Source organism: Guillardia theta (assembly GCF_000315625.1).
Source record: "Guillardia theta CCMP2712 unplaced genomic scaffold GUITHscaffold_12, whole genome shotgun sequence".
Classification (NCBI taxonomy): domain Eukaryota; class Cryptophyceae; order Pyrenomonadales; family Geminigeraceae; genus Guillardia; species Guillardia theta.
The window spans coordinates 764,033-783,472 of NW_005434662.1; the positions used below are offsets into that span (position 1 = coordinate 764,033).

General features: G+C 54.6%; 7 protein-coding genes across 7 annotated transcripts; 3 read left to right on the forward strand and 4 right to left on the reverse strand.

Moving 5' to 3' along the window:
- Positions 1-759: 759 nt before the first annotated feature.
- On the reverse strand, positions 760-1,463 carry GUITHDRAFT_52757 (hypothetical protein; the record flags this gene model as incomplete). The annotated part of the gene is made up of 6 exons (XM_005838178.1): positions 760-815; positions 871-959; positions 1,013-1,088; positions 1,138-1,200; positions 1,260-1,361; positions 1,409-1,463. Coding segments are annotated over 6 exons (441 nt in total), but the record flags the coding sequence as incomplete, so codon positions are not given.
- A 377-nt stretch (positions 1,464-1,840) lies between these two features.
- Positions 1,841-2,401, reverse strand: GUITHDRAFT_92764 (hypothetical protein). The gene is made up of 3 exons (XM_005838179.1): positions 2,343-2,401; positions 2,217-2,297; positions 1,841-2,161 (listed from the first exon to the last, which is right to left on the reverse strand). Exons 1-3 carry the CDS (start codon positions 2,382-2,384, stop codon positions 2,009-2,011), a joined length of 276 nt encoding a protein of 91 aa, XP_005838236.1. The 5' UTR covers positions 2,385-2,401; the 3' UTR covers positions 1,841-2,008.
- Positions 2,402-4,406: 2,005 nt separating this feature from the next.
- On the forward strand, positions 4,407-5,653 carry GUITHDRAFT_103175 (hypothetical protein; the record flags this gene model as incomplete). Its single annotated transcript, XM_005838180.1, has 2 exons — positions 4,407-4,493; positions 4,628-5,653. 2 exons carry the CDS (start codon positions 4,407-4,409, stop codon positions 5,651-5,653), a joined length of 1,113 nt encoding a protein of 370 aa, XP_005838237.1.
- A 7-nt stretch (positions 5,654-5,660) lies between these two features.
- Positions 5,661-8,543, reverse strand: GUITHDRAFT_103176 (hypothetical protein; the record flags this gene model as incomplete). The annotated part of the gene is made up of 19 exons (XM_005838181.1): positions 5,661-5,766; positions 5,830-5,895; positions 6,020-6,054; positions 6,102-6,177; positions 6,227-6,309; positions 6,391-6,460; positions 6,509-6,547; positions 6,598-6,887; positions 6,934-6,984; positions 7,030-7,139; positions 7,181-7,373; positions 7,417-7,484; positions 7,544-7,595; positions 7,644-7,914; positions 7,971-8,062; positions 8,105-8,175; positions 8,229-8,277; positions 8,328-8,386; positions 8,435-8,543. The coding sequence occupies 19 exons, from the start codon at positions 8,541-8,543 to the stop codon at positions 5,661-5,663; spliced, it is 1,890 nt and encodes a 629-aa protein (XP_005838238.1).
- Positions 8,544-9,839: 1,296 nt separating this feature from the next.
- GUITHDRAFT_151025 (hypothetical protein) lies at positions 9,840-10,316 on the forward strand. The gene has a single exon (XM_005838182.1). The coding sequence runs from the start codon at positions 9,945-9,947 to the stop codon at positions 10,239-10,241; it is 297 nt and encodes a 98-aa protein (XP_005838239.1). The 5' UTR covers positions 9,840-9,944; the 3' UTR covers positions 10,242-10,316.
- A 1,145-nt stretch (positions 10,317-11,461) lies between these two features.
- GUITHDRAFT_85149 (hypothetical protein) lies at positions 11,462-14,469 on the reverse strand. The gene is made up of 2 exons (XM_005838183.1): positions 13,657-14,469; positions 11,462-13,583 (listed from the first exon to the last, which is right to left on the reverse strand). The coding sequence occupies exons 1-2, from the start codon at positions 14,231-14,233 to the stop codon at positions 11,542-11,544; spliced, it is 2,619 nt and encodes an 872-aa protein (XP_005838240.1). The 5' UTR covers positions 14,234-14,469; the 3' UTR covers positions 11,462-11,541.
- Positions 14,470-17,284: 2,815 nt separating this feature from the next.
- GUITHDRAFT_161660 (hypothetical protein) lies at positions 17,285-19,424 on the forward strand (the record flags this gene model as incomplete). The annotated part of the gene is made up of 7 exons (XM_005838184.1): positions 17,285-17,294; positions 17,348-17,439; positions 17,474-17,558; positions 17,609-17,655; positions 17,704-17,973; positions 18,000-18,125; positions 18,179-19,424. The coding sequence occupies 7 exons, from the start codon at positions 17,285-17,287 to the stop codon at positions 19,400-19,402; spliced, it is 1,854 nt and encodes a 617-aa protein (XP_005838241.1). The 3' UTR covers positions 19,403-19,424.
- Positions 19,425-19,440: the final 16 nt, after the last annotated feature.

The window sequence follows — 19,440 nt, forward strand, 5'->3', positions numbered from 1 at the left end:
TCATGGCATAGCATTTATCAAGTTCTCAGTCTAACTTGTAGTGGCCACTGGCAGGGCTGGTCTGATCATCCTTGCCGAGTCAGCAGCTAGTCTGCTGTGTCCTCCCTTCCTCCACAGTAATCTCCTCCACAGAATTCCCGCGCAGCCTCGTGCCTGTCGCCGCCGCAGCCCACGACCTGAGAAAACTTGGCAGTCAGGTGGGCAGGGATTGAGAAGAAGAAAGAGAAACTACGTCTCGGAATTCATCCCACTTCTTGTGAATCCACCTGCGGGAGATTGCAGTCAGAGTCTACATCCTAAAACTCGCTGCACCATGACATCACCATCGCGAGTCGGGAGCCTGAGAACGGATCGGGATTTCTTCCGCCGGCTTGTCATACTGGGGCTCCGCAAGCTTGTTGGTTGCACTGACAGTTGAGGTGAGTCATCAGAGGAGGCGGACAAGGGGAGCCACACCCGAGCTTCTGGAAGGAGGGGACTTGCTTCGATGTAGAATCTGGGCAGGGCGTTAGTCAAGACCGCCTGACACACTTCAACTGTAGCCGTACCCATCATCGGATGCGCATGGACTAGCTTCCCTTGCACATACTCCACGCTGAACCTGATGGTGGTTGAATGAGCCTGCCTTACACGGCTCCCATGCTCTCACTTCCTCCCGTCTTTCTCCGTCTTCTTGCCCGCCTTGTCGTGCATGACGTCGTTTTTCCAACTGCCGAGGGAGTCAGTCCCACGTCAGGCACTGGGCATACGGCCTTACTTTCCCTCGTACTTGCTGCCATCGATCCACGTAAACACCCCGAAACCTTCCTTCTTGCCTGACAACAGAAGTTTTTAACGGCAAAGGGCATAGAAAGCGTATCTGTCACTGACCGTTCGCGTATTCTCCCTCGTAGACCCCCGTGTTGCCTTCGTATCGTCCCCTTCCATGTTTCTTGTTCTCAACAAACTCTCCCTCGAATCTTGCCAATACTTCGTCACTCACAGCATAATCAGTAAACCAAAAGTGCACAACCTTCGATTGTCTGGAAATTTGATTGTCCCTTTCCCATGAATCTTTCCCATGTTGTACTCGCCATCGTACACGTTTCCTGGAGGAGAGCTGAGATCAACAAAGACATCTCTGACATGCTTCTACACCATTCTTGAACTGATATTTTCCTCTCCCATGAGGAACTCCTTCGAAGTAGCTTCCGCTGTATCCTGAACGAGCAAAGCGTCAGGCAAATCGCTACCTTCCTCTCCGTCTTCCTCTGACGTACTTTCTCCCTCTACAGTCTCACAGACGCCTTCTCCATGCATCTTCCCATCCTTCCAGTCGCCGGTGTATCTACTACCATGAGAGTCTTCAAACATTCCGTGCCCTTCCCAACATTCCGTCAGACCCCACTTGAGCAGCCCGTGCTGTCACCATGCATCTTGCCGTTGCGTATGGAGCCGCGATAGCTCGCGCCATTGCTGAACTTGTACACATCTCCCTGCTTCTTGGGTTTCTCCAGCGGAATTGAAAGAGGCTCCATCGTCGCGTCTCGTCGTTAATTCCTCTTCCTAGTCCTCTCCCTTCCTCTTCCTCCTTTGTTCAACTTCCCTCCTCTGTATCGTTGTTCTGTTTCCTCTGCTCTTGCCTGATCTCTCACGTTGTTCCTCTTCCTCTCCTCTTCCTCTCCTCTTCTCAGTCTCCTCACAAACTCAGGAAAATCTGCATTTTGACGTCTCCTACCTAGCGGCGAACCGGAAAAAAAGAGAAAAAAAGAGTCATTCCAGCGAGGATCGGCCGGTGTAAAACTTCCTCTAAAAAAATTCGTCGTGATTGACGGTGGGCGATAAGACTGAGAAATTCTTTGGGCATTCAGAACCTTTACTAACCACACGAGGGAAATCTCCACGAGATGTCATGAAACAGTCATCGAGCGTGTCTTCCAACAGTCTGACAGCAAGACACCAACTTGCAAGAAAGACCGTCACCTACTATCAACTATGAGACTGGTCGAGTACAGTCCATTCTCAAAATTCAGATCCTTGTCAAGCATGCTCGACAGAAAGGACAGCACGTGTTCGTTCGGAGCCATGGCCTGATGCAGCCTTCATGAAAGAAATGCCGGCAGGGTAGCTGCCAACCCTCCAGGTTGGCCTCCACCTTCTCAAGGCAGATGCAGCAGTCTCCCTAGAGCGATCTCAACAGTCAGTGGACGCATGCTGCTAGTCTCGATCCGATTCACCTCCTTCCTCCCCTCCAAGTCTCTCAGTCGCTTTGCTATGTTGCTCAGCCTCTCCAGCTGGTGAGCCTTGAGCCCAAGTTTCTGCCACAGCTGTGAGAGGAACGTGAGCACACCGTCGGCCGCCACCTTGACTGAGTTGTCAAGCTCTAACAGACGTTCGTAAGACATGTCTTCCACCTCCCACTTCTGTTCGTCAGCCAACAGAGGAAAAGTTGAAGGTACAGCATTCACCTCCCGTGAGTCTGCCGGACGGCCCATCCTGGAGGGAAGAGAGGAGACTGCACGTCTGTCGTGACTCGGAAGCTCCTCAGTGCCTCGGAGACTCGGTCATGGTCTCCCCTCTCAGAAGATTCACCAGTCTCTGCATGCCGGTCAGCCTCTCGTCCCTGAGAGGACCTTGGAGGATCCCGATGTAAGAAAGAACTCGATCTTGAGTGAAGGCTCTGGGGCACATCCCAAGGGTCCCCGACGCCCAGTGGTGCTGGTCCTTCGATCATCATGTAGAGCCTTGCCTGCAGCTCCTCCGCTAGCTGGTTGTCGACACAACTTTGCGCTTCCTGCGCTGCTGTAGCAGCGGCTGTCTCAGCAGCTCGAACGCTCGACCTCGCGTCCTCGAGAAGCGTCTGCAAAACAACAAAGATTCAAACGAGAGGATCAGTGACATCAAACCCCAACCTGTTGCATCTCCTCGTCTGACTCGGAGGCCAGGGAGTACCAGGGAGTCGGAGCACACCTTGAGCTGGGACGCGAAGATCGAGACCCGTGCTCTTGATCGCCTACTGGACCTGCTTGCTGATCGCCTGCATTGTCTTTCTTGCGAGCCCATTCTTGCAGTCTGTTGGCGCTCAACGGCCGACGCTGCCTTGGTGGCTCCCCGAGCACTTGCATTTCCTCCTGCCTCAAGGGGAGAGTGACTAACCCTTGTCTTGCCAGCGGCCTCCTGCTCTTGGCAGCAGGGGGCGAGTGTACCATTAGAAAGTTACCATGTGCGTCATACATCCCCTTGAACTTGTTCGGATCAGCATGCTGGTCCAGCTCCTGGGTTGGGGGCTCCTCCTCCGGAGGCTCGTCCTGCAGGATGCCGTGCGATCTCAAGAAAGCTTCTGAGATCAACCTCCGGCTCCCAGCGGAGAAGGGCCGGGGAGTCGATCTCCTAGTCGGCCGCCCTGGGCTCATCCAGCCCTCGTGGCTGCACCTGGGCGGTAGCGCCGACTCGGAGGGATCGGCTTCAGCAGCTTTGGATCTCACTGCCTGCGGGGGGGCCCTTGGAGAGCTGACCTGAGACTGTTCAGCCCCCGCATGCTGATCCCTCCGAGCTGATCTGACAGCGGCGCATCCTGGGACGGATGCTCCTTTGGTGTTTTGCTTCCATGGCTTGTTGCCAGCGTCTCTTACAGCTGTTGAAGTGTTCCTGCCCTTGGGATTCTTCCCAGCGATCATGGTGGAGCAAGGCGATCGGAACAAGGCAACTAGAGGTTATATCTCGAGCAGAGTCCATCACATCACTATGCTGGTTGTATCATCGTCTACTGCAGGCTCATTGATACGGGATCAGATGCAGGATCTGAGTCGAACTGGACGCTACGTCCAGCTCTCCGGTGGACTTCCTTTGCCCCTCCAGCTTTCCTGCTGTCTCCTCGTGTAGCCACACCTGAAAGGAGGTCAACAATACAGAAACTCTCGAGCATCGAGTCGTTGTTTCAATTCCTTTTCCTCTCTCTTCAATTCTTCATTCAACTCCCTTGATCTGTTCTTCTGCGCAACACATCATGCTTCTCATCCACAATCTTCCTCCTCCTCATCATCATCAACATCACCATTATGAACATGAACATGAAGATGAAGATGAACATGAAGATGAAGATGAACATGAACATAAACATCCTGATCCATATCCATCGCCCTCTCCCTCTCATCCTCCTCTCTTTCATTCTTTGCCTTCTCCTCCCCTGCTCCTTCATGTCCGGCACGCTTCCGAACTCCATGGGCCGCTCTTTCGCCTCTATGCCGTTAGGGGGTGGGTATCTCATGGGGGGTGGTGTATTTGCAGACAAGGGTGGGTAGGATGCATATCATCTATATGATAGTAAAGCACAGGGGTGATAGCATGATGAAGAAGGGGTGACTATCTTGAAGGGGGTGACATTGAAATTGAGGGGGTAGGGGTGATCTCGCTAGTCAACAAGCGAGATGGCAGTTGGACTTGTCGCAGAGAGCGACGGAGATGGCGGGATCAGGCTCAAGATCGCCAAAGGAGATGAGATAGAGAGCGTGATGGTAAGTCCAGAGATGTTCTTGTGTTGAGTTCGAACATGTGACAACCTTACAAACCTCGCATTCCCTCAACTCGTTCCTCTGAAGCTATTTTTCAGCACCCTTGTCTTTGCGACCATGACGTAATCATGGTACAGGTGATCGTGAAGCAGCTGCAGTCAGAGCAGAAGTCTATGGTGAAAAAGTTTGAGGAGTCACAGATGCAGATTGCTTCTCTTAAACGCGAAAACGACGCCTTGAAGAAAGAACTGGGGGACCTGACGTCCATCAAACTTCACATCGGCGAGCTCGTCAACAGCCTGAATCAGATCAAGCAGAGACAGGATTCTTTCGAGGAGTTCATCGAGGCCAAGAACAAAGAAACGGAGAAAGTCAAGGCTATGATGGATAACGTGAAGCAGCAGAATGGGAAGGATTTGCAGAATATCAAGGAGCTCGAGGACAAAGTTGACAAGGTGGAGCGGGAGTACTTAGCGTTCAATTCTTACACCGTCAGGAGCATCAACACATTGCAAGAGGAGCTGCATCAGCAGCAAGTGCTCGTACATGAGCGGGTAGGCTACAAAGAGCTGAATGTATTGAAGGAGGAGTGGGAGAGCGAGTCAAAGAGGGTAGCAGCCTCAGTGAAGGAGTTCGAGGCGGTGATAGAAGACAGGCTGCGAGGAAAGGCCGATCTCACCGAGATCAAGATGAAGCTGGATCGTTACGAGCTCGACGACCTGCTGTCAAACTTCACACAGTCGATTGAGGAAAAACTTCGCTCTCGGGGAAAGATTGTCCAAGAAATCCGAGACGACGTAGACGCCATCCTTGCCCTCATGGTCCAGGACGCCAACGTGGCCGCGGTGACCACTCAATGCCTCTCATGCGAGAAAACTTCAGTCAGCATGCGCCCTGGCCCTCCTCCGGGCAGCGGGAGGGAGCCGGTCCTGATGGAGGGGAGCGACGGGCGGTACTACCATGGGCCTGAGAGCAGCCCGAGGAGAGCGAGCGAGACTCCCAACCGAGCGGCCATGGACGTGCGGAGTCCGAGGAACATGAGCTACTCCGAGAGCAAGATGAGGAAGAAAAACGTCTCCATGCAGTCTGATCGCCCAGCCACAGCCATCCCCAAGTCGAAGCAGGAGGGCCTGCTGGACTCTAGCCCGCTGTCTCGATGGTGAAGTCAGATTAGCAGCAGGCGATGAGCGAATCGAGACGCATGTCCTTTGCAATGTTGCGCAGGGAGCAGGTGTGGAGATCTATCCACATGCCGAGCTCGTTGGTGGGAACCCACCTGCAGAACGAAGTCATGTCAGTCTTGTTGTACCACAAACTCTCACATGAATCAGAATCTTACTTGTTGCCGTGGTGAGGATCCTTGTCGTTGCACAATTGCAGCTTCTCCAGCACGGAGGTCGGGCACCTGTGACAAGAGGGCGAGCACGAGAAAGTGAGGAAGGAAGGGGGGAAGAGAGGGAGGGCAACGAGGAGGAAGACTCATGAAAGGTAGGAGCAAGGCAGAGGCAGGGGGGGTGGGAGGAGCATACAGCGACTTGCGGTATCTCTTGCACTGCCGGTCAGCCTGCCAGCGCCTGAGGACACAAGGAGTTCCGCTTAGAAGTCAATTACCTGCGACCATGTTGCAGATGGCGACTGATACATCTTGATGCTCAAACTGTGAGGCTTCGGTGCTCGCTCCTTGAACCTACGAGTCAGGTGTGAGAAGGGAGAAACTTGGCCTCCATGGTAGCTACAGCTTCCATGCAATGTCCTTCAGCGTCTGCCCGAGGGTCTTGTCCTCCACCTTCGGCTCATTCTGATCTCTCGCGATCTCAGCCTACAACAAGGAGTAAGCGACCCCAACACGCCCTCATCCCTCTGCCTTCTTCGGTTGCGCTTCTTGAAGATTGCTATGGACGCTGGTTGACGTCTTCTTGTGGCTTTTGCGACGACGATGGTGATCGTGTAACGCCGCATAGTCAAGAAACCTGCCGGGCAAAATGACCTGCCACAGCCAGACAGGTCCCAGTGCTCACTGGATGTCGTCTCTTAACCAATCCAGCCTCAATTCACTCCTGCGGTAGCTTTCAGAGCAGGCCAGTCCCTGAGAGGGAGGAGCCGCGACCTGTCGATGGTCGATGAATGATCCTTGTCCATCAACTTGAACTTCTCATGCTCTGGGAGCCCAGCGCTCGTCAGACAACATTCAACATAACTCAGAGATCTCTCCACCATCTTCTTTGTTCGCATCTGGGAAATCTCGATGCACTGCAGCCCACCACTCCGACCATGAGATCTTGTCCACCAGAGCAGCCTCAGTCGAAAGTGAATCAGCTCTAGACGATAGACCTGATTGTCCGTTGGAGCAACGTCCATGTCCTCGAACATGGCATCTGCCATATCCTCTAGCACATCCTACAAGGTCTGTTAGCACCGGAACATCAGTTGCGACATCGCTCACAGAATCAGGGACGGCATCATCGTCGACGTGATCCACGAATCTTGTGCTCTCCTGCAAAAGATTTAGTCTTGGGCGTTCGTGGTGTGCGTTTCTAACATCCTCTTCTGAATCGTCCTGTCCGGATGGCATCGACTTGTGTCTACTCTGCAAGCTCGAGCTTATAATTGTTTTCTCGTCGATGGGAGGCGGGACAATCAGAGGTTGTCCTGCTCGACGTTAGATCGAAAGTCCTCTTTGAGCGTATTACCTTCATTCTCGACTTGAGACGACGACCCTCCTCCGCATGCACAGCATGCAGTGGAGGCATCCACACCGTTGTGATCAGGATACAATATGGAAAACGTACACCACAATCTATGGTGGCTGTATGCTTCACAACCCATCCCATGAAAGTCAGCCCATTTGGTGTCATCTTTGCAGTTTTGAGATTGTCCAGTTGTCTAGAGCGCAGATGAGTGAACAATCAAAAATGCTTAGCAATACATCCGAGATTTGATTCAACAAGTTCATGTTCTCAGACTTGCTTGATGATGATGATGATGATGATGATCCTTCATTCGTCCTTCTCGTCAATACCCACTTCATCATCGCGTTGGGTAAGCATTCATACCAGAGTTCGAAGAAGACCTCGGCTTGTAGTGAAGGATATTTTCAGCATGATCCTGTACAAGAAGCTTCAGCCAGATTTTCCTAACAAAGAAGGGCATCACCGAAGTATGTGGCTCTTCCTGATGCCGGTGATCGCGGCTGTACCGGTTACCACTGTCTTCGCTAGGACTGTATTTCAATTGATCCTGCGGCTCTGCTTCCCTCCTGTATTCGTGGTTGTAGTGATGTCTACTGTGCTCGCTAGGACTGTATTGGAAATGATGATTCGGCAACTCTGCGCCATGCTGGTGCCCTTGGCTGTGATGGTGACCACCCTCCTCTCTTGGGTTGTACCTCAATTGATTCTGCACCACAGGATCTTCGGCTCGGATGCTGCAAGATCAGTCAGATCACTCCTCCCTTTCCCCCACAACAATGTCAAGAATGACCTCTTGCCCGGGTATGACCGGTCGTGGTAGCTGCCGAGGTCATGGGGGAGCGAGGGCCTCTGGTAGAGCTCCGACGGGCGATACTTGTGGATCTGAGGACTGCTCTGCTCGTGAAGTTGGTTCGGAGGCCCTACCTTGTACTGACTCATGTGACCCTTGGCCTTGGCCTTCAGCGCCACTTCTCTCGAGATCCCGACTTCATGGTCTGCTTGCATCCTCTGGCGTCAACTCAAGATGCTCGGGACCAAACAGGTCGACCTGGTTTGAGTTCCCTGGGCTCCTCCCCGTCCGGCATGAGGTAGGATATCTGGGGGACGACAACCATCATCGCACTTGGAGCCAGAGCTCAGAGCTTACCACGAAGAGAACCATGAACAGCACTAGCACGAAGCCCATGAAAAGAGTTCGGTTCCTCACTGTCCAAATCGTCACGCAAAGAGTCAGGTTCAAGGTAACGATCCTACCATCAAGTAGCGGAAACAACATGCCAGAATGGCGTTTCCTTTGCAAGTTATCGTCGACATGCTTCTTTTCACTCTTATCCTTTCTGAAAACAGCACGAATCACGAGCATTTGTACAACCAGACAGCCAAGTTACATATTTGAAAGCTCCACTCCAGCACGTTGCCGCATGTTGTTTTGTATCTTTAGACACTGATCACAGCACCCGTCAATCGACTTAAATTTGATCCCTCTGACGCTTCGACTGAACGCTTCCTGGCTCTTGCCAACTGTCCTCATCCCTCTTTCCCTCTTCCGCCACAATGCATGCTCCACTTGGCTCTTGTCCCTGACCCTAGCCGTGACCCTGACCCTTCCTTCAACCCTCTGTCTGTCTGTCTGCCTCTTGTTCTCTCTCTCCCTCTCCCTTATTCCTTCTCGTTATCCTCCCTCCTCGCCCCTCCATCCTTTTACGCAGCATCCCATTCAGCATCTCCAGCTTCCCGTCCATCAGCCAGGCCTGCAGCCAGGCCATCAGCACAGGGCCATCAGCACAAAACTGTGGGTCTGAGGAGGAACGAGGGCTCATACTTGCCGGGCTCAGCCGGGCCCGACCTGGCGCGACCCCGGCGCCGGCCCGGCGGTCGTCTCAGTTGGAGTCAGTGACAAAACTACGGGTCTGAGGAGGGACGAGGGATCATGAGTCACCCCGGCCCCCACTTGCCGGGCTCAGCCGGGCCCGACCCGGCGACCCGCCGGCCCGGTCGTCTCAGTTGGAGTCGGTGACGGTCACGCTAGTCACTGAGCGGCGCACTACTGCCTGTCGGAGTTTTCCATGGAAGTTCTCGTGCCTTCTCACAGTCGTGGTCCCCGAGATCAGACCCTGTTGTGTTGCCAGCATCACGATACCTCATGACCACAGGAACGTGACCGGTACACAGGTCAACGGAGACGTGCCCCGAGATTCGCTTTAAAGCATCATGCGAGCTCCATGGCCTTACGAGTCCTTCGACTTGACAAGCTCAATCCAGAGCCTTCTTCCGCTCCCACCTCGTGACCTTCCTTGCGAGTTTATCGGTTGAATACCGTTATCTGCGCTCTCGGGATCAGGTGCATCGTGACCAACACCCTTACAGGGCAAGTCACGAGGCTGTCTGGGTGACCGTTGACTCCTTCAATGGCTCGAAAAAATACACCGTTCCATTTTGCAGGGCACAGATGGTCACGTGTACGATCCCGTGATAATTCAAAAGACTTCTTTTCCATCTACCGGGCCTGGAAATGGTCTGAAAACATCAATGTTTGGTATTTATATATTTGTAGGTTTGGCTCCTTGGGAGTGCCTCCCATCATACTCCCCTGCTCTGTTCCTCCTTTTGACCCCTTTGCTGCCCTTGGCCTCTCACCCTGTCTCGACCGTCAGTATCTCCCACGGCACGCAGGAAGGCTTCCATCCTAACAGTATCCTCCCTTTCCTGTGGATCGACAGCTGTGATTTGAACAAAACCACTCCACAAATTGAATGCCTCAACAATGAGACTTTGTATGGACAGTGTGAGGACTGAACCCCTGGGTATGATGCTCCCTGAGAATATTTTGGACGAATGCTCGGAACGACAGCACAACAACGAGAATTCTGATTTGTGCGACATCTGCGATATACTAGGTATCACCGTCGAAAGATTTGAATCCTTCTCGATGGGAAAGAAGAAGGCTCTCTGTAGCCTAGCATTGTCTATACGTTACTTAACTCGTCAGCAAGAACTTGATGGCGGAAATTTGGATGGCAAGTTGCTGCCATGTCAGAAACCATTCTTTCGCTTCGAATAGGAAATTATTTGTTGATCTGATGCTGTAAAATAGCTCCTCCTCTTGTAAATTTAATGGATTAAAGAAAAGTTCAGGAAGTTGATACGCGACGCAGAGCGTGTTGAAATAATCGTGTGTATCTTGCAGCCCTGTTCGGAAGCACAATGACTTCACACCATAGCTGCAATTTCACACATCCGATCCCAAGTTGTCAAAGATTTCGTAACTTGAATGATCCCATCGCCTGCGTTATGCTTTTTCACGCTCCGTCATACGGACAATCCAATGTGCCCATCTCTCAGATTTTTCTAATTTCTGATGATGACAATTGCAATTCATCAGAAATTAGCAATCCTCTAACATGCTTTCTGTTGCCGAGCAGATGGTTAACGCGGCCACCGCTGCCGCCAGTCCGCTTGGAACTTGGAAAAGAACGCAGGGCCGGCTGAGCGCCGGGAAACTCAGTCTGTGGGTTGTCACCCGACTTGACTCGGACGAAGCTGTTCGTCAGAGCCCCCGGTCGAAACTTGGAGGAAGCAGGAAGATGATGGTTGCTCGCCATGGCGGAAATTGCACACTTTCGATTGGACGCATTTTCCGGCGAAAGCAATTTTAAAACTTTCATTGCAGTCAACCGGGCTCAAACGGAAATGTAACCGTTTTTACAATTCTATTTTTGGCCCGGCAGCTAGTCAAAGAAGAGCAGGAAATGTACGATACTATCACTGTCATTGCGGGCGGCCGTGGCTGACAATGATGAGAGTTGTATGAAGAACGAGAGTGGGAGCTCCCAAGACACTTGTACAAGTAGGAGAGAAAGTTAGGAGGAACTTGCAAGCTTCAAGAGGCCTTTTAGAGCCGCAGAACGAAGGATGCCGGAGGCGGGTCAGGATAGAGAGGCTATCAGGCAGAGGATGAAATCGAATGGAACGATTTAGTTGGAATGGACCGAGTGATACTAAGAGACTGAGGCATGAGATTGACAAAGTTGTGCAGATGTTTGAACTTCTCTGGAATGCAGCAAAGGATTCTAAGCCCACTCCTTCCAAGCCTGTACGGCCTTGACAGCTCAGGCTGTCATCCCTGTCTCAACTAATCCTTGTGTACAGGCTCAGGGCTCCTGGATGGCTGATCATTCTGCACAGATGCTCGCCAACAACAACGGGACTATTGACTGCTCCCTCCCCTACAACGACTATACTCCCAAGTGCAACCCCAAGATGTTCTCCTAGATACAAGTAGGCATTTCATAGAGTTTGTTCACGGCGTGAAGTGAAAAGCCGAACCATTGCAAGCTCGTTCTCTTCCATCTAGAGTCTCTCTATGCTAACGCACGGATCGCGATCTCCATGGTATCCTTGCTCACACCTTCAGTGTTGCGCACGCGCTCCAGCTGGGCCTTCATAGACGCCTGGCGAGGAGCGTCAAATCTCTTGTAGCCTGCCAACTTGGTCAGGATCTTGGCGGCTGTCTGCGGGTTGAGCTTGTCGAGCTCGAGGATGCGATCAGTCAGCCAACGGTGTCCGCTGCCGTCTGCCCGATGGAAGTGTTTCATGTTGCCGGCAAAGCTGATGAAGAGCGAACGGCAGATGTTGGGATTCTTGATGGTGAAGGAGGGATGCTTGAACAGCTTGTCCACAATCTCGAGAGCTTGATCTGTACAGGCCGCGGCCTGGATGGCAATCCACTTGCAGAACACAAGGTTGTCGTCCTTGGCGTGTTGCTGGTAAAAGTGCTCCAGCGCCTTGTCGCTTTGCTCGCCAGGATTAGCGGCGAGGCAGCTGGCAGCAGCAACGAGGTCGGTCATGCAGTTAGCTGTGAGGGCTTGCTTCAGACACACGTCAAGCACTTCCTTGTCTCCGAGAGCTGCGAGGTAGCCCAGACAGACGTTCTTAAGCCTCCTCATTCCGATTGCCTCTGCGTCATTCCGGAAGGAATCTTCCGGCAACAAGTTCGCCTCGTAGGTCTTGAGGAGATGATCACGGAGGCTTCTGGCGATCTCCTTCTTGGTAAACTTGTAGGCGTCTACCAGTGCGTCGGGGTCCACGATCTCCATGCTCTCCGCCAGGTTCTGCAGGTTCGGCAAGGTCAGGGCGTAAGCTTGCAGCGACTTGTCGAGGGAAGTGTCCAGAAGGGTTCTCCGAACGGCGTCGACAAGTTTAGCGTTGAGCTGCATGGCTTGCCCAGCCTGCATGGCCTTGGCGTTCGCATGAATTGTTCTGCTGAACATGAGCTGACCTGCTTCCCAGCGATTGAAGCTGTCCTTGTCATGTGCCATCAGGAACGCCAACTCCTCATCGTCTCGCTCGTACTCAAGTTTGATGGGAGCGCTGAAGCCCCGCAAGAGAGACAGGACGGGCTTCGAGTTCACGTTCTCGATCACAAACTCCTGACTGGCCTCCTTCAGCTCCAGCACTCTTTCAGGCAAAAGTTCGGACCCGTCCTGCGCCAGGAATCCAACGCGGATGGGCATGTGGAAAGGTAAAGCATCGCCTCCCTGCGGCGTGCGGCAAGACTGCTTGAGAAGCAGCGACAATCGCTTCGCTTCCACGTCATACTTGGCCTCGCAGCGGACCACTGGAGTACCAGCCTGCAGGTACCAGCGCTCGAACTGAGTCAGATCGACGCCATTGGCGTCAGCCATCGCTCGGCGGAAGTCATCACAAGTGACGGCGGAACCGTCATGGCGTTGGAAGTAAAGGTCCATGCCCTTTCGGAATCCTTCCTTGCCGAGCAGAGTGTGGTACATCCGGATGACCTCTGCTCCCTTCCGGTAGACGGTGACAGTGTAGAAGTTATCCATGGCGATGTAGCTCTCAGGCCGGATCGGATGGGCCATCGGGCCGTTGTCCTCAGGGAACTGCATCGAGCGCACAACGTTCACGTCTTCGATGCGTTTGACAGCCGCTGACGTCATGTCCATGCTGAACTGCTGGTCCCTGAACACGGTGAGACCTTCCTTCAGGGTGAGTTGGAACCAGTCTCTGCATGTCACTCGGTTGCCGGTCCAGTTGTGGAAATACTCGTGCGCAATGATCCCTTGGATCCTCTCATAATCCGCATCGGTGGCGGTCTCGGGGCTTGCTAGGACGCAGCTAGTGTTGAAGATGTTCAGAGACTTGTTCTCCATCGCGCCCATGTTGAAGTCGTTGACGGCGACCACGTTGAAGATATCCAGGTCATACTCCAGCCCAAAAGTCTCTTCATCCCATCTCATGGCCTTCTTCAAAGAGTCCATGGCATGATAGAGCTTCTTGACGTTGTTGTGCTCTGAGTACATGTTCAAGGCCACGACCTTCTCGGATCTTGTTACAAACGTGTCCCGGATGAAGCCGAGGTCTCCCGCCACCATCGCAAACAGGTCTGCAAGAAAGGAGGAAGGAAAGAAGAGAAGAAGTCAGCCTCCAAGAAGAGAGCCTACGACAATTGAGCTTACATGAAGGTTTCGGGAACGGATCGTTGTAAGTGGCAAAGTGCCTCCCGTTCTCAAGGTCACCATTCTCAGTCATGTTGCCGTTGGAGAGCAGGACGGGGCAGCTCTCCTTGTCCGCCTCGATCCTCACCTCATACGTCGCCATGATGTCCGGCCTGTCCTGCATGAGGGTGATGCGCCGGAAGCCCTCTGCCTCACACTGCGTGCAGTAGATGGAGGAAGACTTGTACAGCCCACTCAGCTGCGTGTTCTCCTCGGGTTTGGTGGTGACCAGCGACTGGAGCACGAAGCTTGAAGGGAGGGGGCCAGAGATCTCGAGCAAGTCCTCCTCCACCCACGAGTACCGAGAGGGCGGGAGAGTCTCTCCATCGATGGACAGGCTCTGCAGGGTCAGGCCCTCCCCATCCAGCTGGAACGGGGCGTTCTCCGGAGCTCCGTCGCGCCTCTTGACCTTGAGGGAGGAGGATACCTTGGTGCAGTCCTCGAAGACTTGGAACAGCAGGTTCACCTGCTCCACGAAGTAGTTGGTAGGAGTGTAGTCCCTGCGAAACTTCTCCTTGAGCGCCTTCTTCTCCGCCATGGTGGCCCTGGCGACAAGGCAAGGTCAGGCTTCCGAAGGCACAGAGTTTCGAGGCCCCATGCACACCGACACAAACGCAGGACGGTTCTTCATATCCAACCCCCCCAACCCCCCCGCCTCCAACTTCACACCATGAACTCCTGATCTCGTCCTCCTGCGACACCTGCGCGTCGTGCTGCTCGTCTAATCTCCGCTCCCGCACTCCCTTGTCTGAGTTGCAGCTGCGGTTGCTCGCTCGACATCAACCCTCTCCTCTGCCTCCGTCTCGCCCATCCCTGCATTCCTCTCCCCCTCCAACCGCCTGCTGCTCTACCTGCTGCACCTTCTTGCTGTACCATCCCCTCTCCTCTCCCCTGCCCTCCTAGCGCCCTGCGCCCCGTTGCCGGCATTTGTGCTGATGCGACAGGGTAAAACGAGGTGCAGGGGCAGCGAATTGAGGATAATTGCAAAAAAGGTGCGGGGAGGGCAGCAATGCTGGAGCGACATGGAGGGGGAGAACGATGAGGTGAGAAGGGGAGGGAGGGGAGGGGAGGGGAGGGGAGGAGAGGGGAGGGGAGGATTGAGAGGAGAGGAGGGAGACCGGAAGGGAAGAAGTCAAGGAGAGACAAGGGGAGGGGCAGTGCATTCAGACCAAGTGTGAGGGTCAGGATAGGAACGCTGTAGTCTCAGGACGAGAGGAAAGGTAAGTGTAGACAGGGAAGGGCAGAACAAACCAGGGGAGGAGAGGGAACTAAATGGGAGAGGGGAGAGGGGAGGCGACTAAAAGTGGAGGAGAGGGGAGAGGGAGAGGAGGGGGGACCAAAGGGGAGGAGAGGACACCAAAGGGGAGGGGGGAGGGGGGAGACAGGAAGATTTCTACCAGTGGGGCAATCAGAGGCTTGAGGGCTGACCGTGTTGAGATCTCTTTATAGTTGCTCTAGCGACTTTAAACTCCTCACGTGCAATCTCTACTCCCGCATACTGGCGCGCGCGGTGCTGGCTAGCGCACAAGAAAACACACAAACACACACACAAACACACACGCAACCCATCCCTCCCCAACCTCCTCTGTCTCCTCCACAAGAGTCTCCGCAAGCCTCCGCCTCAGTCTCGCTCACTCGATCGCTCACTCTCCGAGCATGAAGTCTTGTTGCACGTCCAGCCACACTCGCGCGATCCTCGCCTAGTCGATGTCGCTCAGCCTCTCCCTCGTCCAGCTCTCGCCTCCCTGCGCTGCCTCACGCTCCTCCTCCTCTGAGCGACCAGACAGCATCACCTCGTGCAGCGGACGCAAGCTCCCTGCTGCATCTCAAGGCGAGCAAGATCCACGCCCATGCTGTAGCACTGGCTGACGACTCCGGGTGCTCATGCGGGACTCCCAGCGGCTCTCGTCTCGCCATCTCCTCCTGCGCGTTGCTCACGGGGGTCCTGCTTGCTCGATGGCGCACAAACGCGCAGACGATCCTCTCCGAGCTCCAGGCGCCGCTCCATGTCCCGCAGCCTCAGCTCCTCGCGGCTGCCAGGCTGCCGCAGTAGTGCGTCTCAGCCTGGCCTCCTCCTCCTACACTCGCGCAGCGGAATCAAGTTGCTCCAGTAATCTGTTCTGACTATCCGAGTTTGCCCTCAGCCTGGCAGTTTCCTCAGGCTGAGTCACGGTCTCAGTGAGGCTCTCACGGCCGAGGCTCCGGGAGACTGAGACTTCTAAGACGGTCACTGGGTACTAGGGCCCGGGTCGCCGGGCCCCTCTCAGAGTCTGATCGGATCGGACTCACCGGCTGAGCCTCGGAGCCCGGCGGAATCCGCCCGGGCCTGCGGAGCCGGGGTCGGTGGGGGGACGAGGGCTACCAAAAACAAAGACAAGGGGGTGGATCTACCCTCGTTGCCCATCACTTCACAAAAATTAACCCCACCCCCTTATTATGGTACCTACTTCATTGATACCCCCTCAAAGTCCTATCTGACAAACTTATACCCCTTCTTTCTCCGGTATTGACACCCGTATTGGCGTGCTGTAGAATACCACCCCCTATGATATCCATCTCAGTTTCCAATACAACCCCTCCAATTGTACCCTACCCCTGAGCAGAAATTGCAACAAGTGGAGAACCACCCCAACCCATCGGATCACCCCTACCCACGAAAAGATTCCTACAACTCCCACCACCCCCACCCCATACAATTTGAACCCCCCCATTCTCCCACAGAATCGGGGGATGATTTACAACAAAGTGGGACCACCCCCACCCTCGATCGCACGTGAAGTGAACCCCCTCCGCGTCCTCTCTCTCCGCCCAACCCACCAGCTCCCAAAGACTTGGTCTCCCTGCCTTTATCCCTGTGCCCTCTACCAATTTTCCTCCCGGAAATTCTACGTATTCATTCTCCTCCTCTCCCTCCTTTCCCTTCCGTCTTCATCCTTTGCCGCTTCATCTTGGCTTATCCTGGGTTTCCCCTCAGACTTGCGCCCCTTTCCTCCTGCAAATGGACTTGCGCCCCCTTCATCCTTCACCGGCCTCAACTTTTCATTACCTTCCTCGCCGACTTATTGACCCTTATTTCCTATGGCCTCTGCGTCTATCTTTTTCTCTGTTGCAATGTCTCAAAGCGCTTCCTGCTTGCCTTCCTGTTTCCTTGCCCACTCTTCAGTCCTTATCACCTTCCTGCAAAACCATCCGCACATCCCATGCACTACAACGTCGTTGCTTGCGGCAGTACTCACTTGCTTGTTTGACCTGATTGGCTCGTACCTTTCTCTGCTTTCTTGTCATGTCCGCCCCGTTCCATCTTGCTAGTCACTGTGCCCTGTTTTTACACCTCCTTGGCACATGACAGCTTGGGCCGTGCTGGGCCCTCGCTGCCGCTATCACCACGAAGTTTGTGTTGCCGTGAGACATGCAGATGTAGATGGTTGAAGTGACCGAATGCCTTGACGGGCTTTAAAGTCCCTCGCCTCCTCCTTGCTGACTGTGAATCTTCTTAGCCAGGCCGATCACGTTAGCGCGACACTTCAGCCTCCGCCTCAAACCTTTCACGCGTGCAAGAGCGCTTGCTGCAATTCGTTTCAAATCTACGATGTCAACAGGTCACTTGACGGAGCATCGGTGTGTAACTGAAGTTGCTCCTCCTCCCCCTCAGATCTGGTCAAAATCAAGAAAGCACTCATCTCAGTCTCCGACAAGACAGACTTGCTCGTGCTCGCTGCTGCGCTCAAGGATGCTGGAGTGCAGGTGACACATACTCTGCATGACTACGGGCTGACAGTCGGTGGAGGTTCTTTCCACAGGAGGAACGGCCAAGGCTCTCAAGGAGGCCGGGCTTCCGGTGACTGACGTGTCGGACTACACTGGTACCGCTCCTCGTCTCCTCATGCCTCCGTTCTTTTAAACTACTCTGCAGGCTTCCCTGAGATGATGGATGGCCGTGTCAAGACCCTTCATCCCAAGGTGAGTCGCTGGCCGTGAGGGACGCGCGAGTGAGAGACGATGGCGAAGGTCCACGGGGCGCTGCTGTCGATCAGGAACAACCCTGAGCACGAGAAGGCTTGCAAGGAGCACGGGATCGAGTATATCGACATGCTCGTGGTCAATCTGTATCCCTTTCAAGCCACTGTGGCCAAGGGAGCAGACTTCGATACCTGCATCGAGAACGTTGACATCGGTGGACCCGCCATGATCCGCGCGGCCTCCAAGAACCATCCCAGTGTCACCGTCATCACCTCAGTCACCCAGTACGCCAAGGCAAGCAGCTCGTCCTCGTGGCTCGTAACGCGCAGCTGACATGAGCGCAGGTGATCGAAGAGATGAAGCAGCATGACGGCTGTACCACTCTCAAGACCAGGAGGAGCCTCGCTGCTGCCGCGTATGCTCACACGGCAGCCTACGACGCAGCTATCTCCACTTGGTTTGCGGAGCAGGTCAGTTCTGCTGGGTGTGCGAGAGGGGATGCTGACAAGGATGTGCTGGGCAGAACCAGGAGACTCCTGCTGTGGTGACGAGGGCGTACGACCTCGCCTTCCCCCTGAAGTACGGATGCAACCCCCATCAACTCCCCGCCAACATCTACAGCATGTCGGGCGGAGCTCTTCCCTTCAAGGTCCTCAACGGCAAGCCGGGATACATCAACCTCCTCGATGCCCTCAACTCCTGGGCTCTGGTCAAGGAAGCGCGCGAGGCCCTCGGCCTCCCAGCTGCTGCCTCCTTCAAGCACGTCTCCCCTGCAGGAGCTGCTGTCGCCGTGCCCCTCTCCGACGTGGAGAAGCAGGCATACGAGGCTCCGGACAATCTCTCTCCTGCTGCGCTCGCCTACCTCCGTGCTCGCAACGCTGACCCCATGTGCTCCTTCGGCGACTGGGCGGCTCTGTCGGACGTTGTGGACGAGCAGACGGCGAACTACCTCAAGACGGAAGTCTCGGACGGCATCATCGCCCCCGGTTACACTCCCGAGGCCCTCGCCATCCTCTCTCAGAAGAAGACGGGCAGCTTCATCGTGCTCGAGGCCGATCCCAACTTTAAGAACCCTGCTGGAGAGATCGACTTCCGCGAGATCAACGGCTGCGTGTTCGCTCAGAGAGGACACGGAGACAAGCTCATCACGCCGGACATGATGAAGAAGAACATCTCGACCAAGAACAAGGACCTTCCTGAAGGAGCCGTCCGAGATCAGGTTCTCGCCACTGTCGCCATCAAGTACACACAGTCCAACTCCGTTGGCTATGCTATCAACGGCATGATGATCGGCGTTGGAGCTGGACAGCAGAGTCGCGTCGACTGCGTGAAGCTTGCGGGGAGGAAGGTCACGACCTGGTGGATGCGGCAGCATCCCAAGGTGCTCGGCCTTCAGTTCAAGCCGGACGTGAAGCGTCAGGCCCGCGTGAACGCGCGCGTCAGGTACATCGAAGGCATGGCAGAGATGACCGACATCGAGCGCGAGACCTGGGCCCAGCAGTTCACTACCGTGCCAGAGCCGCTGACCCCAGCTGACTTCGAGGAGCACATGAAGAAGCTTGACGGAGTGGTGATCTCATCCGACGCCTTCTTCCCCTTCCGCGACAGCATCGACACTTGCATCAAGTACGGCGTCAAGTATGTGGCGCAGCCTGGAGGTTCAGTGCAGGACGAGGGAGTGACGGAGGCCTGCGATCAGTACGGGATGGTGCAGTGCCATCACGGCATGCGCCTCTTCCACCACTAGAGGTTGACCGCCCCAGCAGCTCAAGGCTCAGGGCGCCA

What these genes read in the sequence shown, in the direction of transcription:
- GUITHDRAFT_92764 (XM_005838179.1), bottom strand. Translation starts at nt 2,384, where the DNA reads ATGTCTTACGAACGTCTGTTAGAGCTTGACAACTCAGTCAAG. An exon ending in AGCTTGACAACTCAGTCAAG is followed by an intron (nt 2,298 to 2,342) that starts GTGGCGGCCGAC and finishes CAGCTGTGGCAG; the next exon opens with AAACTTGGGCTCAAGGCTCA. An exon ending in ACTTGGAGGGGAGGAAGGAG is followed by an intron (nt 2,162 to 2,216) that starts GTGAATCGGATC and finishes AGATCGCTCTAG; the next exon opens with GGAGACTGCTGCATCTGCCT.
- GUITHDRAFT_85149 (XM_005838183.1), bottom strand. Translation starts at nt 14,233, where the DNA reads ATGGCGGAGAAGAAGGCGCTCAAGGAGAAGTTTCGCAGGGACTACACT. An exon ending in TCCGTTCCCGAAACCTTCAT is followed by an intron (nt 13,584 to 13,656) that starts GTAAGCTCAATT and finishes CCTTTCTTGCAG; the next exon opens with ACCTGTTTGCGATGGTGGCG.
- GUITHDRAFT_151025 (XM_005838182.1), top strand. Translation starts at nt 9,945, where the DNA reads ATGAGACTTTGTATGGACAGTGTGAGGACTGAACCCCTGGGTATGATG.